At 42.6% G+C, this 20,454-nt stretch overlaps 1 protein-coding gene across 1 annotated transcript in view; it reads right to left on the minus strand.

The window, feature by feature from the left end:
- Positions 1-3,834: 3,834 nt before the first annotated feature.
- LOC147729349 (astacin-like metalloendopeptidase) overlaps positions 3,835-20,454 on the minus strand; it is a 124,552-nt gene continuing 107,932 nt past the window's right edge. Inside the window, exons 8-13 of the mRNA XM_086959836.1 lie at positions 15,474-15,601; positions 12,587-12,702; positions 12,208-12,433; positions 11,267-11,385; positions 10,908-11,133; positions 3,835-3,985 (exon numbers count right to left, since the gene is read on the minus strand). Coding sequence (XP_086815962.1) covers positions 3,975-3,985; positions 10,908-11,133; positions 11,267-11,385; positions 12,208-12,433; positions 12,587-12,702; positions 15,474-15,601 — 826 coding nt within the window. The 3' untranslated portion in view covers positions 3,835-3,974. The remainder of the gene's footprint in view (positions 3,986-10,907; positions 11,134-11,266; positions 11,386-12,207; positions 12,434-12,586; positions 12,703-15,473; positions 15,602-20,454) is intronic.

Genomic DNA, 20,454 nt, shown 5'->3' on the forward strand with positions numbered 1-20,454 from the left:
CCCAAGATATGATCCTCCGGACTCCAGAATGTAGGGTGCCCCTAGATTTTCCTATCTAGGAATTAATTTCGACAGAAAGGGAACATGGCAGGCAGCAGTGACTGCAAGGAAACTAGCTTTCTCCAGGGCCACAGGAGCGCTGACAAACTTTGCCAAAAAATTGGGTTGGAGACCGGTAAGAGAACTTTTACAAATTTATAAATGTAAATGTGTCTCTACCGGTACCTATCGGTACCTATGGGGCAGGCATCTGGGGGACCGAACAGGCGGAGCAGATCCAACTCTGCGAGAACTATTTTATCCGCTATTTATTAGCAGCCCCCAAATCTACAGCTACTTATATCTGCCATTGCGAAGTGGGCCTACCATATACCTCTGATACCATCAAAAGCTCCCCTTTACTCTTGTGGCATAAAGTCTGGGTAACACCAAGTTCAAATAGAGATATCATCATAGACTGCCTTAAGTTAGATGGAGCGGTCAACATAAAATGGATTAATTATGTGAAACACATGATGAATGAGATCGGGCCCACACAATTTTTCGATACCCCTGTAAGCATGGAAGATGTGCCTAGAAGCACATTAAAAAAGATGGTTTTGGAACATCTAGATAATAAAAGGTGGCTTTCGGAAAAGGTCAAATGTACAGTTGTGGAAAATCAGCTACATACCATCAGTGTAGGGATTCAACCTTATTTGTTATTAGAGCCAAGCTGTTATACTCACATGCTGTTGACCCGTTTCCGCACTGATACATTTTTCAGATTGATAACTTTACCTGAATGTAACGATTGGTCAAGGGACATAGCAATTTGTCCATGTGATGATATTTCCTACCAATCAAACATCCACTGTATTTTGTTTTGTAAATTTTACCTGACCCCCGAGGAAAAGGTTTTTGAAACCTATATTAAAGGCCAGGGGGCTACGGAGCTGTAGAGTGGCATTTCTTAAGTTAAAACAGCTAGAGAATGAATATGTTATTAAGGCAGTATTCTCTTTTTTAAAATTACTTATCAGCTACCGGAATACCATATAATGTATATGCACGCTTAATCTCTTTATATTGGAAAGTGGTTTGAAAGAATGTACATAGTATATAAAGAAGTTGTAAATACTTTAAACTGAATATGCACATATATATGTTCTATCTTTCTTACTTTGATATTGGTTAAACAAAATGAATCGTGCGGCGTGATCTCCCCTAATAATTTCCAGTCCTGTGTGAATTTTATTATAGTACTTTTAACATTGCCTATTTTTAACTGTAAAGATATTTTTAACATTGTTTTTTAATGTGTGCTTTTATGATTTTGTAATTTAAAATCAAATAAAGCTGAATTGACTTGAAGGTGCTGCACCATTGACTGAATGAACCCTTTATACTGCAGCCCACGCCCACAACAACACCCATGGAATGCCCCTTTCATGCAAAGCGCTTCGTGTAAAGGGGCCATATTTATAAGGACAGCAAAAGCCAGGCAGGGTGGGTTTTCCTGTCCTTGTAAATAAGAGCAGTAAAATACGCCTCCAGTACGTCAGAAAAAGGGACTCAATGGTGGCGCAGGGGACTTGTAAATGTGCCCCTTTGTTGCACCTATCCCGATTCAAACAAATACAAGTTTGGCCCTTATGAGCAGCTGGCATATGGAAAGTAGCCCAAAGGCTTGAAGACACACAAGAGCGCGTGTTTAACCACCAGCAGCAACTTCCAATACAACCCTCAGAATTCCACTCCATACCACGTACATCCACCACACTCCAGACCAAGCAGACATTAGACAACATAGGCAAAGCTGCAAAATATATGTGAAATAGAAAATGGTGTACAAATTGGCGGTGCTGAAACAAAAATGTATTTGGTCTGTTCAAGCGCTCCCCTTGTATTTATTTGTGGCTTATGTGCTGTTTAGCAGTGTGGTTCAATTTGTTGTCTAAATTGGACCTGTAGCATATTATTTTGTATGTTTTATTATGTTTTTAATGTAACAATTTATTTTGTTCAATGTTGCAGTTGCAAGTTGAAATAATGTTGTGGTTTAGGTAAACATTATTCCCATCCTTCCCACACATTAAACATAAGAGACGCTGGAAAACATCTAGCAGTGCTTTCTTTTGAGCTTGCCTTTCAGCGCTTAAATGATGTATTGTGTAATTTAAAAAATCTCTTAAAAAATATATCCGACAGTGCAACATCACCTCAGAATCAAACAAGCATTTCTGTAAAACAACAGCAGCTAAACAGAACTCTGCAGCACCTTAACACCACTGCAACACCACTACCTCACCATGCCTCACTACCACCATAGCATCACTAAGCACCCACTATAGCAACACTCCACAACACCTCAGCATCACTCAGCACCATCTCAACTTTTGAGCAGCCAGGAAGTAGTCGCTAGCATTGCAGAGATAAAAAAATCTACAAGGCATTATTTATGTTATTTTTTTTTTTTTATTGGGTCATTAAGTTGTACATAATATCTTCTTGGTTATATACAAGGTAACAAAAATACTTATATTACTTTTTTATTATAATTTTTCAACATGCTGCACAGCAGCTACAGTGCTCTACCCATAGCTTAAAAACATTGGGAAAGCCAATAGCTCTAACGGAACACTTATAAGGATGCAAAGGCGAGACCTATCGGCTATGCCAACACTGGTTTTTACCTCCTCCCCAAATATGCCCCATATCCCACCATGGCAAACCACAGGAAGCTATATTCCACCCTGGACGGAAGCCCACTACCCACAGAAATAACACCCTTCATTTAGGCTGTCAGACTGCTGATAAATACCTTGAATATAGTGACAGCCAATCGAGGAACACTGATATGTGCCATGTCAGGAGGATTTACATCATTGTAAAGACTAGCAGAAGAGTGCTGCCCAAGGTGTCATTACTGAAGCTATTCAAAACGTCTGTGTAAAAACAAAGAGAACCTGTTTATTTATTCACGCCATGATATGATCAAGGTGTCCCATCAGTGTGATGAAGCACTGACTGGCGCTTGTCATGAACACTGTGACAGTACCCATGAAATCTCTTCTCTTTTTATCATGTGCTTGCCTGCAGACACATTTAGCTCTTTCTATTAGTGGGTGTGAAGTCTAGACACCAGCAGAAGTGTGACCATCATGCCCGCTCCTATTCAGGATGACCTATGTTATGGTCGCTGTCATGTTTATAGGAATGTTTACAATGAGAGCTAAAAGGTCTACATGTGAATTGAGATGAGGTATTTATTGCCATACTTATTGTGTCTTGTTCTGACTCTAGTTTTACCAAACGTATAAATATGAAATGAAATAGAGAGACAGATGGTATGACAAACCAGGGAGCTGTCCATTCATTGGATAGGCTTCGCAACTGACCTTTCAGGCCAGAGGTTACGCGGCTCGCTGCAGCTCAGTTTCAGTTGGTCCAAGTGTGTTGAAGAGAAGGGGCTTTTGGCCCAGTACTGCTTATCATTTCTGGGTAAGGACTGTGATAGAAACAGCTGTTTCTTATTGAGGTAGTAGTGAGTGGGATGCTGAGGTCATTGCCTTGGTTTCATGTTTGAGGCCTCCAGGCAGTCCAGAACAGGAAAAAAGGTTGTCAGAAAGATCACCCTAAATAGAGTGGACAGTTTGAGACACTTTAAGAAATGACCCATTTTCCATCTGTCCAAGGTTTCTGCTTGGGGGGCCAATGGGTGCTTCGCCAATGGAAACATGGCAGTACTGGGATCCTAAATTGAGCCTGGAAAGCCAGGTTTGGGGGAATGAATAGCTTCCAATTCTTTTGACGGAGTTTCCTTTCTAACAAACTCTATAGGAGGGCCTCTATTCACAACACCAGGATGAAAATTCAGAAACTATGTGACGTGTCAGACGATGTAACATAAAATGATGTAGTTGCTCCTACTGTTGATATGGGGACGCTGGCAGATGCAATCTTCTCTGAGTCAATGTGTGCAGCATCTCTTCTTAGGCTTCCACTGCAATAAGAGAGAGGGAGAGAAATGTCAGTTGTGGAGTTGGTCAGGGGTACACCTTACCGGAGACGGTTCATTGTTGTGATCAGAGAGATAGCCACGTATGTACATGACAGGTTTAGATCTATTTGATCTAAAACATTGTTTCCTCCCAATCAGTTCAGATTTAGGCAACATTCAAGTCATTAGGCTTATGATGATTTCAGGCGATCCACAGTTATTTGACTGATTTCTGCTCAGTGGATCTTATCTGAACACCACAGCTCACATATGAGAGTGTTGCAAGTGTCAGAAGATTGTCTTCACCCATTCCAGCCTGCAGAAGGACTCCTTCTACCCCTAGAGGGAAGCTGGTCTCTTCAGACCCCAAGATGTTCTTCCCCTTGCCAGAACCTCACTGATGGGGAACCTGCTTCTTTGCAGCCATGATGTTTCCTGTTCTTTCTCTGAACTTTACATCTGTTCATCTACATTTTAAGTAAAATGGCTTCACAAGGTTCTGCTGCTCTAGGTTGTGTGCAGTTGGGTCAGAGTAAGTCAACAAGAGCTGGAGTTTATAAGGGGCTGGTTCCTTGCACAGACAGGCACAGCCTGAAGATATAAGAAGCTCCTAAATACCAGGGACAGCAAAGACACTTCTGGAACCGGTAAACACACACATGCAGTTAAAACTACTAAGGTGACCCTTACAGGGTTTCAGGTCAGACAGCTGAATATGTGAGTTGCAAGGATAGAAAGCAAAGCAGTGTGTCATGTGACTGGTAGTGAGGTTTTAGACTCTAGACTCAATGAAACAGCCATTTCAATGGTAGAATTGGAGCAAAAACTCAGGATTTTTCGATTTAGAGCTACAGCCGTCTTAATTGTAGATGTGATACTATAATCCTCTTATGTTTAGACTGTGCAACATCCTCAATTCTAGACTTGGTGGTATAACCTTTTTTATTCTCAACTCTGTGCTATGTCGCCCTGAGTTCTAGTCTTGGGGCTACAAAAGTCTTAATTCTAGCCTCACAGTTATAACCCCCTTCTAGTTTCTTTGATATAACCCTTAACTCTATGATGTATACTCTTCTACTTTTTTTGCAGAGTTTTATATAGCGCGAACTAGACCCGAACCGAATTGGGTATCAGAGCGCTTCACATAGCACCAGTTTTTTTACATGAGGACACACATTCATTTTAGGCACGGGGAGATTAATTGATTTGCCCAGAGTCACAGGAGGTTTTTGGTGTCATTACCGAGACTCGAACCCCGGCTATGACTTTAGTCATCACTGGCTGGTGTAGGAGGCTTGGACTCATGACAGGTGAAGAGATTTGGTGGATAATTAAATGGCTGATGTAGACTGACTAGAAAGAATGCTGAGTTTTTCCAGCTATGGAGAGGTAAAGAAAATAGATAAAATTGGTCAGTCCAAGTTACCAATCAATGATCCAGTGAAGGCAGAATTAAAGCGAAACTAAGTGGTGAAGGGTTGCTCCTGTCTGTGCACTGTAGGAGTTGGCTTGGTGGAACATTACATGAGAAGCTACGAATGCTCCAAAAACGTGTAAGGGACTGCTACCCAACATCCTCACTCAAGAACCAACTTGACCTTGAGACCTTTGTGCACTTTATCTGTAGTGGAACTTCTTCCGTATATTTCATGTTATGTTATATTATATTGATTTGTATAGCAATCTAATCACCTGAGAGGGTATCCAGACGCTTCCTGATGTTGATAGAGCTCAGCATTCGAAATTAAGTACCTCAGGATACTGGGACTATATCATTTAGCAAATTTGTGAATCACAATGTCCATAGTGTCAATCCATGTGATTCGCAAGTAAGAAGTGGCATGAAAGAATCATGACGGGAACATGATGGAAGGACATGTATAAATACTGTGCAAACATAGCGTGCACTACAAATGGCATTACAAAGGAGAGGTTTCCATTCACAAATTAGAAGCTGACCATAACAGGCAGCTTGGCCTTTGTGAATGAGACATGCTAGTACTGGGGCGAGGGGAGGGAGAGCCATCAGTGGTTCAGTACACTGCTGCCTGCGTCCCCTGATGCAAATTTACATTATGCCACCAACTTTTTAAATTCATACCAGCTCCTGGATTTTAAGTGATAGAGGACGCAATGCAGTCAGACTCTCGTCTTTGTCTGGTTTATCATTTGTAAGATTAGGTTTTTATGTTTGATGTCTTGCTTATGCAACCAATGGTCGACCTCTCCTATTTAATATGTGTCTGATTGGATTTTGCAAACAGTGCTCTGCTTTCCCACAAGGCATGTTTTCTTATTACAGAACCAGCCAACTATTTGCCTCAAGTGTTACACCCAGTGTATGAGCTATGCTACTCAACGATATTGCTAGACAGAGGAGGACAAAACGAGAGAGTGTCAGCTTGTGGGGCACAGACATGCATGCTGTGAGATGATTGACAGAACACATGGTGCAGTTTCTAAGAAGACTGAAGAGAAGAGAAGAGTAAGGCGTAGTTGCAAAATGTTGTCATCATTATCTTTGCGGAAACCTGGCACAGTTGCAAACCTCATTTATTTTCTTTATTTCATTTATTTGTAGAGCACAACATTCATCCCCAAAGGGATATCACAGAATTAGAACATCTGCTACCTTGCAACCTGCCTCATCTTGAGTGATATGGGAAATAGCCAGGTCTTCAGTCTCTTCCAGAAAGTAGCACAACAGCCAAATGAGTGAAAGAGTGGCCACCTATTCTTGTTTCTCGGTTTTTCGGATGCGTTTAGCATTGACCACACTAAATTAACCATGGAAAAAGCTTGTAAAGGTTTATAGAAAGCCATTTGTCAGCACAGAATAGTCAGTCCAGTTTCATATAGAGCAGGCCTGGGCGGAGTTCACAGAGTTGCACTTCACGGATTTCCGCGGAGTTGTATATAAACTCAGAGGAATTCCACGGAGTTCCGCTCCGCCCTAGACTGGCTAAAAACCATTAGCATATTACGGCTGTAGCTCAGCTATGCAGCCTGATACAAGGAGTGGACACTCAGAAACTGCGGGATTCTGTCCTTACAGAAGCATAACAACAGCACAGATTGTAAAATAAATAAAGTTGCTTGCAATGTAGCTGAGCTGCACTGTCTCTTACCTGGTCGAAGGAGCACGACTTCCCTAGCTGGAACGGGACATACACTACGGGCTCTTCCATCACTGGGGTGCGTGTGACAGAGGGGGTTCCATAATATACACAAGTTTTCCAGAAAAGAAACATTAGGATGTCTCCAAGGTTTTAGCAGCCTCCCTATGTCCCCTGCTCTGCAAAGGGGGATCTTTGGAAATGGTTGGTGCCAGTGGCTGCACATAGGCTGTGTGCAAGACCTTGGGAAAGCCGGACGTGAAGCTTAGCTGGGAGACTTCACTTAGGAGAAGAGTCCCACGTCGGTACGTGACCTGACATCGAATGTTGTGCAGCGCTCTGATCCAAGGGAAGTGTAGTCCATCATCATCCCAGAGGCAGGGATGGAATAAATGGCGTGGAGTGTGGGTTCAGAATCTCACTCTCAACCAGCAACAGGGCAGAGGTACTGGTCAAGGAGTGGGACGCTGCTCCTGTCTGCCCCCCAGTGAGGACCAGCCGAGCAGCAGCACATTCACATTTCACAATGCCTGGCACAGGGGACGAGTGATGGTGAAACTCTAGCCTGTGCGCTGCTGCGTCGGGGGAAGAGAAGGGGTGTTACTCCTGGCACAATCAAAAGGGACTTTCAACTTAATCCACCAGTTTCCAAGCATATTTATGTTTCCTTCTACTCTGTCAGACCATTAACAAGGTCAAATACCCACATAGATGGACACAGCCACAGTGCGGGGGCGCAGTTTTCCTTTCCTTGCCTGCCGTGCTGCCCACTATCCCAGCCTTGCCCCGCCTGCCCATTGGCGATGGCAGCCCTGGGAGATGAGTGGGGCATCCCTGGGGGTCATGCCCCCACGTACTGGCACTGAATTGCTGCCCCATCGCCCAGCACCTCAATGAATATTTCACAGGATGCTCCCTGTGTTCATGTTTCCATCAAGCCTCTGAAAATGGCCTGGGCTCCCAGGACATGTTTTATTGATTTGCATTTTGTATCAGGGAGAACGGCTATCTTCATGCTCCACGTGGCGCGGTGCCAGACTGGCTCTCAGCCTCTCACATTTATGGCATGATGAGCAGAGATGGCAGGCCCCGGGGAGCCTGGGCTCCACCCCATCTCACGGCCAGAGCTGACGTGTGCACCCCCAGTGTGAACCAGGGAACCCTAGGGGTGATGCCAGCCTGGCTGTCACATTCCGGGCATGACTGTAATGGTGGGTGGCGGGGCAAACTCCGTCATGGAGCGGAATCAGAGTTTTTTTGCTGAACTGCGTGCTCCCAGCGGAGCACAGAGTTGGCAAAAGTCCACTGGTGGAGCAGAGTTCGCAGCCCACGTTAATATAGAATTTTGTGGACATAACATACCAGCTTGAATTTAGCTCTCTTATGAACAGGTAGCCAATAAGCGAATGTAGGCAGAGAGCAGCACAACTATTTAGGGCCCGGTGACAGATCAGTCTGGCTGATGCATTTTGATTGGACTCAGATAGTTAAAAAGAAAATCAGGCTTTCCAAAATATAGAGCATTGCCATAATGCAGACTATTCATAATCAGTGCCTGGATTACTCTGCTTCATCATTCCACTGGAATATTACCAAAAAGTGTAGGGAGACCAAAACATTTGCCACAGGTGGCATTAACCTGGTCCTGCATGGAAAGGGAAACTCCCAAATCAAGAGCAAGAATCACAGACTCCTTGGTTCTAGTACAGTGCTCGGAGGTATCCGCCACCACAAATTGTCCTATATACTAGGAGCTCCACCAAAGAGTAAGATCGCAGTCTTTTCTGTATTAACCGCTTAACCGTGGCGTAAATTCTCCCGCAGTGCGGGAGAATGAATGAGTGGGCGGGGCTGCGTCGGCCAACGGACGTGCGCAGCACCTGGGAGGTAGTGCTCGCGACTGCCATTGGCCGACGCGAGCCCGGAACGGGTTAAGCTTTAAACAGTGCTCTTGCATTCAGGTAGCAACTGCTCACAAACAACCAATGAGGTTCTCTCTGGACCTAACGAGATATGTTAAGGTACTGTAACTAAATACAGACAGAGGGGTAGATTTACAAGCCTCTTGCGCCTCTTTTACACCGCTGTTGCGTCCCTTTTGTGACGCTGCGGCGGCGCAAAATATGCGCCATGGTGTGGGGTATTTACAATGTGACACATCTCCCACATGCGTCATGTTGTAAAGCCCTGTGCCAGAAGGAGGTGTTCCTGCGCATGGGGGGGCGTTCCGGTGCAGACTGCCTCCTAAATGTGGCTAAGTGAAATTTACAAGATGTCACTTTTTGGCCCATGCTGCGTTGAAACCCTGCGCCTGCTTCAAGAAGGCGTAAGGATTGACGCAGCATTGTGGAGTTAGGACCCCCCAGAGCATTGCTGGAGCTGTGTCGCGCTTGTGACGCAACTCCAGGCAATGCGCCGCTTTTACGGCAAAGATGCATGATGCATCTGTTCCGTTTTTGCCCCATGCTGCGCCTAATTGTAAATGCGGCGCATCCAGGGTGACGTAGTTGCGGCGCACAATAACTGGCGCATCCCTGCTGATATGCAGGGATGTACCAGTTATTGTAAATCTACCCCAGAGTGCTTTGGAATAGGAGTAGTGTGTGTCTGAAGCACCAGCCATTGCTTGAGGTGCAACTGAAATATTGTAACATAGTGTCTTAATATTTGCATTGTATCAAAGTAGTAAAATTATGTTTGATATTTCATTTTATTGGTATGGGAATAAATATTTAGTTGCTACAGTGTTGTGTCTAGACGACATTCCCTAGTAGGAGGTGCTTTTTCTTTTCTTTTTTCTTGCCTCACAGAACTCAAAGCCTTCAAGAGTCTTCATAGGGATTTGTAGCTCCAAGTATCTGTGGCCAAGTACAGATAAGAGCATCTCAGTTGTAAGTAAATATTCCATCTGCAAGTTGGCTATCTTTGTGACTATAAAGTGGTCTTTAACCTGTAGCAGAGACGTCATAAATATCATAACAATGGATGGATTAGAACATGATAGTGAGGATGAGTTGAGGTTAAGAGAGAAGGAATGCAAACAAGTGCCACATTCACTTCATTGACAGTTATGCATGGCACTCACACTTTTGCACAATCACATTTTGGTGCTTCAAGTCTTCCCAGAGAAGTAAAGGACAGTTGCCAGAGGTGTGCAGTAGAGGCCAGGAAGGATGTGATGAATCTGTGATCATAGCTCATGGTTCACGCGAATCGTTGAACATGTCCCATTGCCTTGAGCCATGCTCTTTGAAGAATCTGGCCTCTGCTTTTTCATCAGAGATCTAGTTAAAAGGATTTTCCGTGCGATGACTAAAAGGAGGACCCTTTGTGGTCCATTGTTTGCAGGTATCGTTGTCCTTTGTGCTAAAATGTTTTTTGTGAGTTGAGAAGTTTCTGGGTCTGATTTTAAACTGTACTAGAGCATGGAATAGTGACTTTAAGGTGAGTTTCATTTGCTGATACCTTCTGTTGTAAAGGCAAGTTTAGCTGTGGGATTTTGAACCAGCGATTTTTGTCAGATCATTTTCAAAACAACAATCATGTGATCTTTAATTTTGTGGGTTACCAAAATAAGAGAAATGTTCAGTAGAGTAACCCAATTAGTAAATAAAATTCATGGCTAGTACCTGAGTAGCTTCTGTGGTAAATTTGTGGTTAGCTTGGCCTGTTTTTGCTGCAGTTCTAAATCTTCCAGAAAGCATTCTTAAATGAAAAACATAATACAGTACCACGCAACACAATACCACATACCAGAACTGAACACAACTTAGCACACCAAAGCATTTACTTAGCACGCCTCAACTTACCAAAGGTGTAGGTAGCCTGGAAGCCTTTCTTCTGAACTGAACTGTCACTGTGGAACTGGAGCAGCAATGAGTTCCCACTGGACTCCACTGGTTGAACTGGACCGGATCCGCAAAATCGTCCAATCAGTGGGTCCTTGTTTGTGAGGCCGTCGTAGATGACAAGCTTGTCTGAGCGGCAGATGGGCATACTGGGCTCCAAGTCAAAGTCAGTGAACTCCAATGTAATCTACAATATAAGACACAGTAGAAAAGAGGAGTCTTATTCAGGAGCAATGTTATGTACTCACAATCTTCCCCCACTTGACGTGGTATCATAGTCTCTTCCAGTGCAATAGTAAAGAGTGTGTTGTGCTACTAACCTTCTTCCCTGATGGGGCCGAGATGTAGTACCCACAGTCCAAATATGCTGGGTAGTACTGAGGATAATTTTGTGATGTGACGGTCCCTGGGGAAGTGCTGTATGATTGGGCACAAGCAACTAGAAAGCAAAGAAAGACACACTGTCAAACATACAGAAACCTCTACTTGCAATCACAAGCTACGTTCCAGGAGCACTGGTTTGTTCCAAACACTTTAGCAATATGCAGCGATGATTCACTAATGCTTGTAAGAAGTCAAATTATTAATTCATCCATTCATTTCCTTCAAACCTCATTTTCAACATGACTACAGGCTGCACAGCCTGTGACAGGCATTGACATTGGCTACTCACAATGAGGGTAGCATGTCAGAATATAATTGACAAAACTACTGTCTGACTTTTTTATTGTGTCTTGAATATTGTTTACAAACAGTTCATCCAACTGAGTGAAGTCTTCTATTATGAACACAATGTGGCAATATTTTAGTAAATCCATTAAGTCACAGTATTTCTGTCAGACGATATTCTGGGAGAGATACTCTGGTATCAGGCCCATGATCAGTAGCATACACATAAAAATTCCATACATGTAAATTCCATCATATCTCTCAATGATCCCTAATTCCTGGATGGGCACTTTGCCTAGGTGATCATTTCACTTCTCTCCCTTAGTGCTTTTGACCTCTGTCCACTTACTCTAGTGTCATATCTGCTTTTAGGTCCCAGTGGCGCATTTTAGGTAGGTTTAGGTGCTAGTTTTATATTACATGGCTCTTTTCATTCAATGTAAACATTTTTTTAGCTATAGAAAAGGCCAATGCTATCACAATGAGTCTTAAAGTGATTCAAATACAATATATAAAGGTGGTATAAGCTAATTTGCCATTCAAGCGCTCAACAACCTAGAGACTATGAGATAAGAAACAGAAAGTCTCCTACCGTTCTGGTAGTAGGCGTTAAACCCGCTGGCAGAGATGGCTTCATTAGTAACAAACTGCAGCAGCATGACATTTCTTGAAGACACCACTGGTGGCACACTTCCTCTCCCACAAGATTTGTTCAGTAAGACCGGGGAGTCTTTGGTCATCCCATCATAAACCCTGACATAATCCGATTTACACTTTGGAGAGGATTCAATATCGAAGGCGGTAAATATGAGCAAAATCTGGAAGAGAAGGTAGAGAAGTACCTTGGCATCAGGACACTGTCCATGAGTCTTCCGCATCAATGGAGTCTTTCATATTAAAGGTGCAATCCAGTGCCTAAAAACTTAATGGGCAAGCACTCTTAACCAACAAGAAACTTTCTGCAGACTTACCTTTGCGATATTAGCTTGAATCAGATAAGAAAATTCTGTATTGTTTGGGTAATGTGAAGGGTAATTGGTAGAGCTCAGAAATCCAAAGCCCACCCTGGAGATTGTGCTGTACATATCTGAAAGGGAAAGGAAGAAAAGGTACCTTTAATGAGCAGGTCTGTTTATGCGTTATTACTACTGGAAGAAGCAGTAAAGAACGTTGGATTTGAACATTTACATTTTCCCGATGTAGGTATTTCAGATAGAAACCATGACAACACTATCATCAATAAGAAGGCAGCAGCAGCACCTACACTCTGTAGCAACACTGAGGAAGCTCTAATAAAAGTCCTAAGTTGGGCGACGCAGCACTTGCAGCTGTTACAGGAGAGAGTGTTGACCTCACACAGACTGGACGTTTATGCGATCAAGTAGTAGGAGAGAATGCTGAGATCGCAAGAAGCACAAAGCGATAAATCTTATGATAAAAGAGAATACTGCGATAAAATGGAAGGAGAAAATGTTTAGATCACATGAGCAGAGAAAATTATTGGAAACAATTGAGGCATGTATGCTAGGGTAATGTTCAGAGAGGGATGTTGAGATCACCTGGTGAGAAGTATCCTGAGATCACAAGCAGGAGATGGTGCTGGGATAACACAGAGACCAGAAATAACAGACAAGGTGCTTAGATCACACGTCAACGAGGATGTTAAGATCCCATGAAGACCAGGACGCTGGAATCACATGAAGGAGAGGAGGTTGGGATCACATGTAGAATGGTAGAAAGGATGCTGGGATCACATGTATAGTGGAATCACAGGGTGGGAAAGATGCTGGGATCAAATGTAGAACATGACGCTGAGAGCAAATGGAGAATATACTGAGGCCAATTAAAGAACGCTATGCTGGGATCACTTGGAGGACAGGATAGTGAAATCACATGGAGGAGATGATACACATCTCCTGTGGTGCACAAGGAGAAGAGGGTACTGGAATCACTTGGGGAAAGGTTTCTGAAGTAACTTGGAAAGGAGAGAGGAGACGGTGCAAGGATCACTAGAGAAGAGATAACTGTCACTGCTGGGAAGAACGACTGCAAGGATGACACAAGAAGAGATGAAGGTTAGTTCATGAAGATGAGGGAATGTTAGGGTCAAGTGGAGTGAAGGATACTGAAATTAGATTATGGGATCACATTGCGTAAAGGTTGCTCACATGGCACACTTAAAGAGCAGCATGATATGCTCCCACAAAAGAGAACAGGCAAAGAGAATTCCTTGATAAAGAGAGATAACATGAAGCAGAGGATGCTGGAACCATACAAACAGCACATCAAGCAGAATGTGTTGGCATCACTTCAACAATGGAATGCTGGGATTGCACAGAGAATAGAGAATATAGAGGTAATTCAGGGAGATAGTGGGATCATATAAGTGGGAATTCTGCGATCACGTGAAAGGAAGGGATACTAGATCGACTAGAGGAGCGGATGATGACATCAGATGACAGGATGGGATGCCGAAGCTCCATGAGATAAGAGGATAATGACCTCACATGAATGACAGAGTACATGATCACATGAAGCGAGAGAATGCTGGGATCACATGAAGTGAGAGGATGCTATGATCACATGAATGAGAAAATGCTGGGTTTACATCAATGAGAGAATGCTGGGATCACATAAAGAGAGAGTATGACCACGTGAATGAGAGGATGCTGAGATCACATGAAGCTATAGGATGCTATGAACACATGAATGAGAGAATACTGGGTTTACATAAAGAGACGGAATGCTATAATTACGTGAAAGAGAGAATGCTGGGATCACATGAAGGGACAGGATGCTATGATCACATGAACAAGAAAATGCTGAAATCACATGAAGGAGAGGATGCTTTGATCACATTAATTAGTCTATGATGGGATCCTGTGAAGGAGTGGATGCAAGTAAAAGATTCTGATATAAAGTGGGGAAAAGTCATACTGGGTTCACCTTGAAGAGAAAATTGTGGACCTACGGGCAAAGACTATATTGGGATCACATGAAAAAGAGGAATTTGGGATCACATAGAGGAAGATTCTGCGTTCTCATGAAAGGAAGTGATATTAGATCTCATGCAGGAAAGGATGATGAGTTCAGATGAGAGGGCATAGAAAATGTTTAGATAATGTGTGTTCACAAAGAAGAGAAGATACAGAAATCACATAATGGTAGTGATGCTGATATATGATAGGAATTTACAAAGTAAATGAGAATACTGGTATGTATTTAATTGGATCACATGAAAAGAATGCTGGGAACACAAGAAGGGAGGGAATGCTATGATCACAATAATGAGAGAACACTGTGATCACATGAAAGGAGAGGATAATATGGTCACATTAACAAGAGATTGCTGGGAACACATTAAGGGAGACAATGCTACTATCACATGAATGACTCGATGCTGCGATCTTGTGAAGGAGTCAATGCAACTAAAATATTCTGAAATAAAGTGGAGATGGTGACACTATTTTCGCCTCGGAGAGAATAATGTGGACAGACAGGCAAGAAGAAAATAGATGAAGTTGGGATCACATAAAGGATGATTCTGTGATCACATGGTAGGAAGTGATATTAGATCACATGCAGGAGTAGATAATGAGATCAGATAAGAGGGCATACAGAATTTAAAGATATAGTTTGATCACAAAGAGGAGAGGATACAGAAATCACATCAATTGAAAGATGCTGATCCATGATGGGAGTGCTGCATAGTAAATGAGAATGCTGGTATTTATTTAATCCCCGGGATTGGTGGATGCCACCTTGTAGCAGAAGGAATGACCCTGGGATGCCATAGCAGAGGAGGAATATTGAGCAAATCACAAATATCTAAATTATTCATCGAAAACTGCTACTTACCACAGTTATATAGCCGGTTGATTTTAGCAAGATCCAAGTTGCTGAGACCAACTCTTTGCCCAATTTCTGCATTAGGATTTTTTATGGGGACAATTGTTGCCTGTCCAGTGGTCTTAGTGAATGCATACCTGGGGGGAATAAAGTTACATTCAATATACCTTCAGCATCACATTTCGTAGATTCAGTATGCATGCTGGTGCTCTGCTATAGGCTTGAGTCAGGTTTATTGTGATTTATTTCGAAAAAAAAAAAATCTTCACTCTTCAATTCTTTACTGACTTGACCATATCCAACCTCACATTTGTCCACTGTCCCTATTGCCCTTCTTGTGTTAGACCATTTTGTTTGAAAAGTGTGGTAGTTATATGTACCTCAGATACTTTGACACTTCAGTGCCTTACAACAATCCAAAAATCTAACTAAAATAGAAATGTAATCCTACTAGCACCTAGCACACTTTTTGTCCTTTTTCTGTAGAGCCCTGGTGTGTGGACCTAATATCCCCTAATAGATCAGACTGCAAGAAATCCTTGTTCAAAGAAAAACAGATCTGAACTTTCTACCTTTCAATAAATTGGCGCAGAATCTATGGCTCCAACTATCCCAAGTTTTCAAAGGTTGTTATATCATCATTTATATTGAGCCTTTGTAAAATACATACCATTTATAGTTAATCCACGTTTCAACAATGTTAATGTTGTGGTGTTTTTACCCTAAACATTGACTTTTTCACAAATACATTGATTGTGGACATTCATGGATAGCACACAGTCATTTGGCTTCATAGATAGTTGAGTTCACAAACCTGGATTTACTTTTATGTCAGTAAGACATGCTCCATAGACTAATATTTCTTCTACAAATATTTGAATGTGACTCACAGAAAAGTTCTCTTTGCCAACTGGGGCTGAATTGTTTTGATAATACCATGTCCTTTCTTAAAATGGAGTAACAACTACATAGGTAGATTTACCATGTATGTACACTATTCAATGTCATGACTCTTTTCAAGGACTTGTCTTGTTGCCCATATATACATCGTGGCACTAGTGCACCAGGAGTGTCTCATGTTGGCTTACTTGCACATGATGTCGGCGTTTTTTACTCTATATAAAAGGATAATTTACATTATGTTTTTATCAAATGCATTTCCTGCAACAAGTGTATGTAATAACTTTATTGACACACCCGAGGGCGACCAGCTGAAGTTTGGTTTTCATGTTTATTATTATGCACACGTAATCAGCACTTGTTTCTTTAAAAGAAAGTAAAAATGCCCTGAACCCTGCCCGTGAGAAAGGAGTGACGCAACTCCGAAAGGCGTCGGGACCTAGTGTTGCAATAAACATGTTTTGTTAATTGAGGCCATGCCTCAGGTATTTTCTTGCCAAAAGAACCACTTCACTGGATCAATGTGGATTGTATATACATATATATGTATATATATATATATATGTTTGCTCAAAGATTGCACGAGTCTTTGCACTCACGGGCGGGTGCTTTTCAGCGGATGGTGCTCTCCGCAAATATATTAGCTCCAAACTTCCGCTGTATGCCCCCCCAAAGAAGACAAGCACTCAGGGTGGCGAACTCTAAAGTTTTATTTTCTAAGCTCACGGTGTCCAGACGCGTTTCGGCATTCGCCTTCGTCGATGGTAACCTGGCGGTGCCGAGACGGCCGTTTTTTATGTTTACAATTCATTGGCACTGTTAACGGACCACATAACCAATTCATGGTCGCCATCTTTAAACATGCAATCCGTCAATTACATAATGCATGGAGACGTTGCAGATCAACATACTACATTCTCATTATGACATATTAATCAATAGTGGCATCGTATTTTTATAATCATAATGTGCACAATTTGCCAAACTAGCGCACTATATTGCCCGCAAATACTGCCCGCATATGGGCTGTCGAAAGTACTCAACATTTTTTTGTCATTTCCTTCCAACATCATTATCATCATATAGCCCATAGATGGGCCTATACCATGCAATCCTTCTCCTCAATGGGCAAATACTGTCCGTGTTTTCAGTGTCCTATACCTCCATCAACTCCTATTTCTCCATTAAAATCTCTTCATTCCAATCGATCAAGTTTTTTATCAGTTTCAAAATCCTACTCCACAGCTACCTAGTCATCCAAATGTACAGCCACTTACTCATGTGCGTTCAGACCCCCCTGGTGTCTTCATCTGGAGGTCAATAATGTACCTCGACTCCACCCTTCTAAGGGTCATCAGTCTATCCCCCCCCTAGGGTTTAGTGGTACATGATCCAAGCAAAAATATGTTAACAGGTCCCTCTTTCCATTGTGTAGAGCCTTAAAATGCTGCGCTACCGGATATCTTACATCACCATTAGTTATGGCCCTGGCATGCTTTAATACTCTAATCTTGGCCTGGTGTGTGGTGCTCTCAGCTTACTTCAACCCATACGGGCACTGTAAACAGTACACCGTGTAGGGAGTAGTACAAGTTAGGAATTTATTTATCACCTTGGGTTTCTCTATTCCTGGTACTTTGTAGATTGCAACTTTCCTACTTCCCACACAGGCTTTACATTTTTTGCAGGGATGAAAACCCCTAACATCTTTAGCAAATCCTTTCGGTTCCTTTTTCTTGCAGCTGCATGTGAGGCTATCTCTAAGTGACCTGGCTTTGCGGAACCTTAATAGGGGTCTCCTTGGAATATCCATTCCAATGATAGGGTCCATCTGTAGCAGGCCCCAATGCTTCGTAAATATCTGCCTGAGTCTTGTGGCATCTTTCGAGAAGGTGGAGATCATTTGAAAACCTGCCTTCTCATCTTTCTTTCCACTTTCCCCAGTGCGGATTTCTTGTAGTTTCTTCCTTTTCAGATGATCCACTCTAGTCTTGGCCCCCTCTAAAGTCTGTACACTATACCCCCGTTTACGGAATCTCCTCACACATTCTCCAGCATCCTTCTGAAAGTCTGCATCACGTGTGTTATTCCTCCATATACGGAGTAATTCTCCGTACGGGATGCTATTTATCAGTCTAGGAGGATACCCACTGCGGGCATGTAAGATCGAATTACCCGCAGTGGGTTTACGATACAACTTGGTACATATTTTGTTTCCAACAGCTGTCACTTCCAAATCTAAGAAATTCACAGACTGAGCACTCATCTCCACCATGAAATCCAGATTGTATGTATTATTATTCAGTACTTTTATATACTCTTCAGCACTCGCCCTCGGACCTCTCCAAATAATGAAGAGGTCATCTATATATCTATACCAGGTGACTATCTACTTGGTCCAATGCCCCTTGTCTGCTGCCCAGGCCACCTGCTCCTCCCACCAGCCCACGAATAAATTTGCATAGCTGGGGGCGAAGCAGGTTCCCATCTCAGTTCCTGACATTTGCTGAAAGTGCTGGTCCTCAAAAAAAAATGTTGTTGTGTAAACAAAATCTCAAGAATTCCAACAGCATGTTATGTTCTGTGTACTTAGCTTCTCTGTTACTCAAATAGTGTTGTGTCGCCTCCAACCCTTGAGAATGTGCTATACTGGTGTACAAGCTTGTGATATCCATGGCTATCATCAAGTCCCCTTCTCTCCAGGTTATCTGCTCTAGTTTCCCCAAGAAGTCCTTTGTGTCCTTAGTATATGATCTTAATTTGACCACAAATTCAGATAGAAAGTGGTCAATGTAAATCGAAATGTGTTCTACCAGGCTCCCTATGGATGAAACGATTGATCTGCCTGGCAGGCTGAGGGCATTTTTATGTACCTTTGGTAAATGATAAAAAGAAGGGGTGATCGGATTCAATTTTCTCAAGAACAAATATTTTTCTGTCTCTAACATCCCTTTCTCATAACATTTCGTGACATTCCCCAATACTTTTAACATATACGTCTCTCTTTACTTTAGCATAGGACTCACTGTTATTCAATTGTCTCAATGCTTCTTTATTGTATGCCTCCACCGTCTGCAATACAATATTTCCCCCTTTGTCAGAGGGTTTTAAAATTATTGAAGGATCATTCGTCACATCTTCAATTGCCTTATATTGTTCTCTTGTGAAGTTGCAGTCACTCTTTCCTCTGACATCACAGCCACGCATTTGCATCAGGTCCTTAGTGACCCTTTCCACAAAAGTATCAACAATGTCATTTGGCATCTGAGGAACAAAAGTGGATACTGGCCTGAAGTTCGTTAGAGCACTCCTTTGTTCTATACCTGCAAATCCGGCCGGAATTGCTTCTTCCACCGATTCCCCATGCAATTCCTCGAGTACCTGTATCGCTGAGATGTCCCGTACTGTTAAGATGTCTGTGTCATGTGGAGTATTTCTTCTATCTCGGCCTTCCATTTTCTTAGGGCGTAACTTAAAGAATGTAACTTTAATTTCCTGGCAAATTTGAAAAGATCGATACGTGTTTGCGTATATTAAATTTTCTTCTTGGGGCAAAAAGTCAATCCCAGCTGTAGTACATCCTCCTCAGTCTTCGTAAGTACACGTGGGGTCAAATTGATGATTGTCAGGTTATCGGAGGCATTTCCGCTAACCGTCGCCTGTTGAACTTCTTCCTGCTCCTGGTCATCATCGGAGAACCAACTCCTTCTGTTCTGGTACCCCCCTCTCCTGATTTTCCTGCGTTTCATTGCTCCGGGGGTTTCCCCCTTGCATTGTGTTGCCATGATTGTTGAATTATTTGAAACTCGTCCTGAAAAATCCCTTGTTTCTTCCTTCCGCTTCTCCCTTGTTGGTTCTCCTCATCAGATTGCTCAGATATATTTGCATCCGACTCACTTGTTGCCGGTTCTTCAGCTGCTTGCGATGTTACTTTATTGCGCAATGCTTTTCTTGGTGCGTCATATTTTTTAGCGAATGTCAGTACCCTCCCTGATGCATAATAGCGCTCGTCCCGCTCAAACTTCTCTTGTTTGCGGGTTCCGTTTTTTTTCTTCATACATCTTAAGGCGTTTTCTCATCCCTTCTATTA

Source organism: Lissotriton vulgaris, chromosome 2_2 (assembly GCF_964263255.1).
Source record: "Lissotriton vulgaris chromosome 2_2, aLisVul1.2, whole genome shotgun sequence".
NCBI classification, from domain to species: Eukaryota; Metazoa; Chordata; class Amphibia; order Caudata; family Salamandridae; genus Lissotriton; species Lissotriton vulgaris.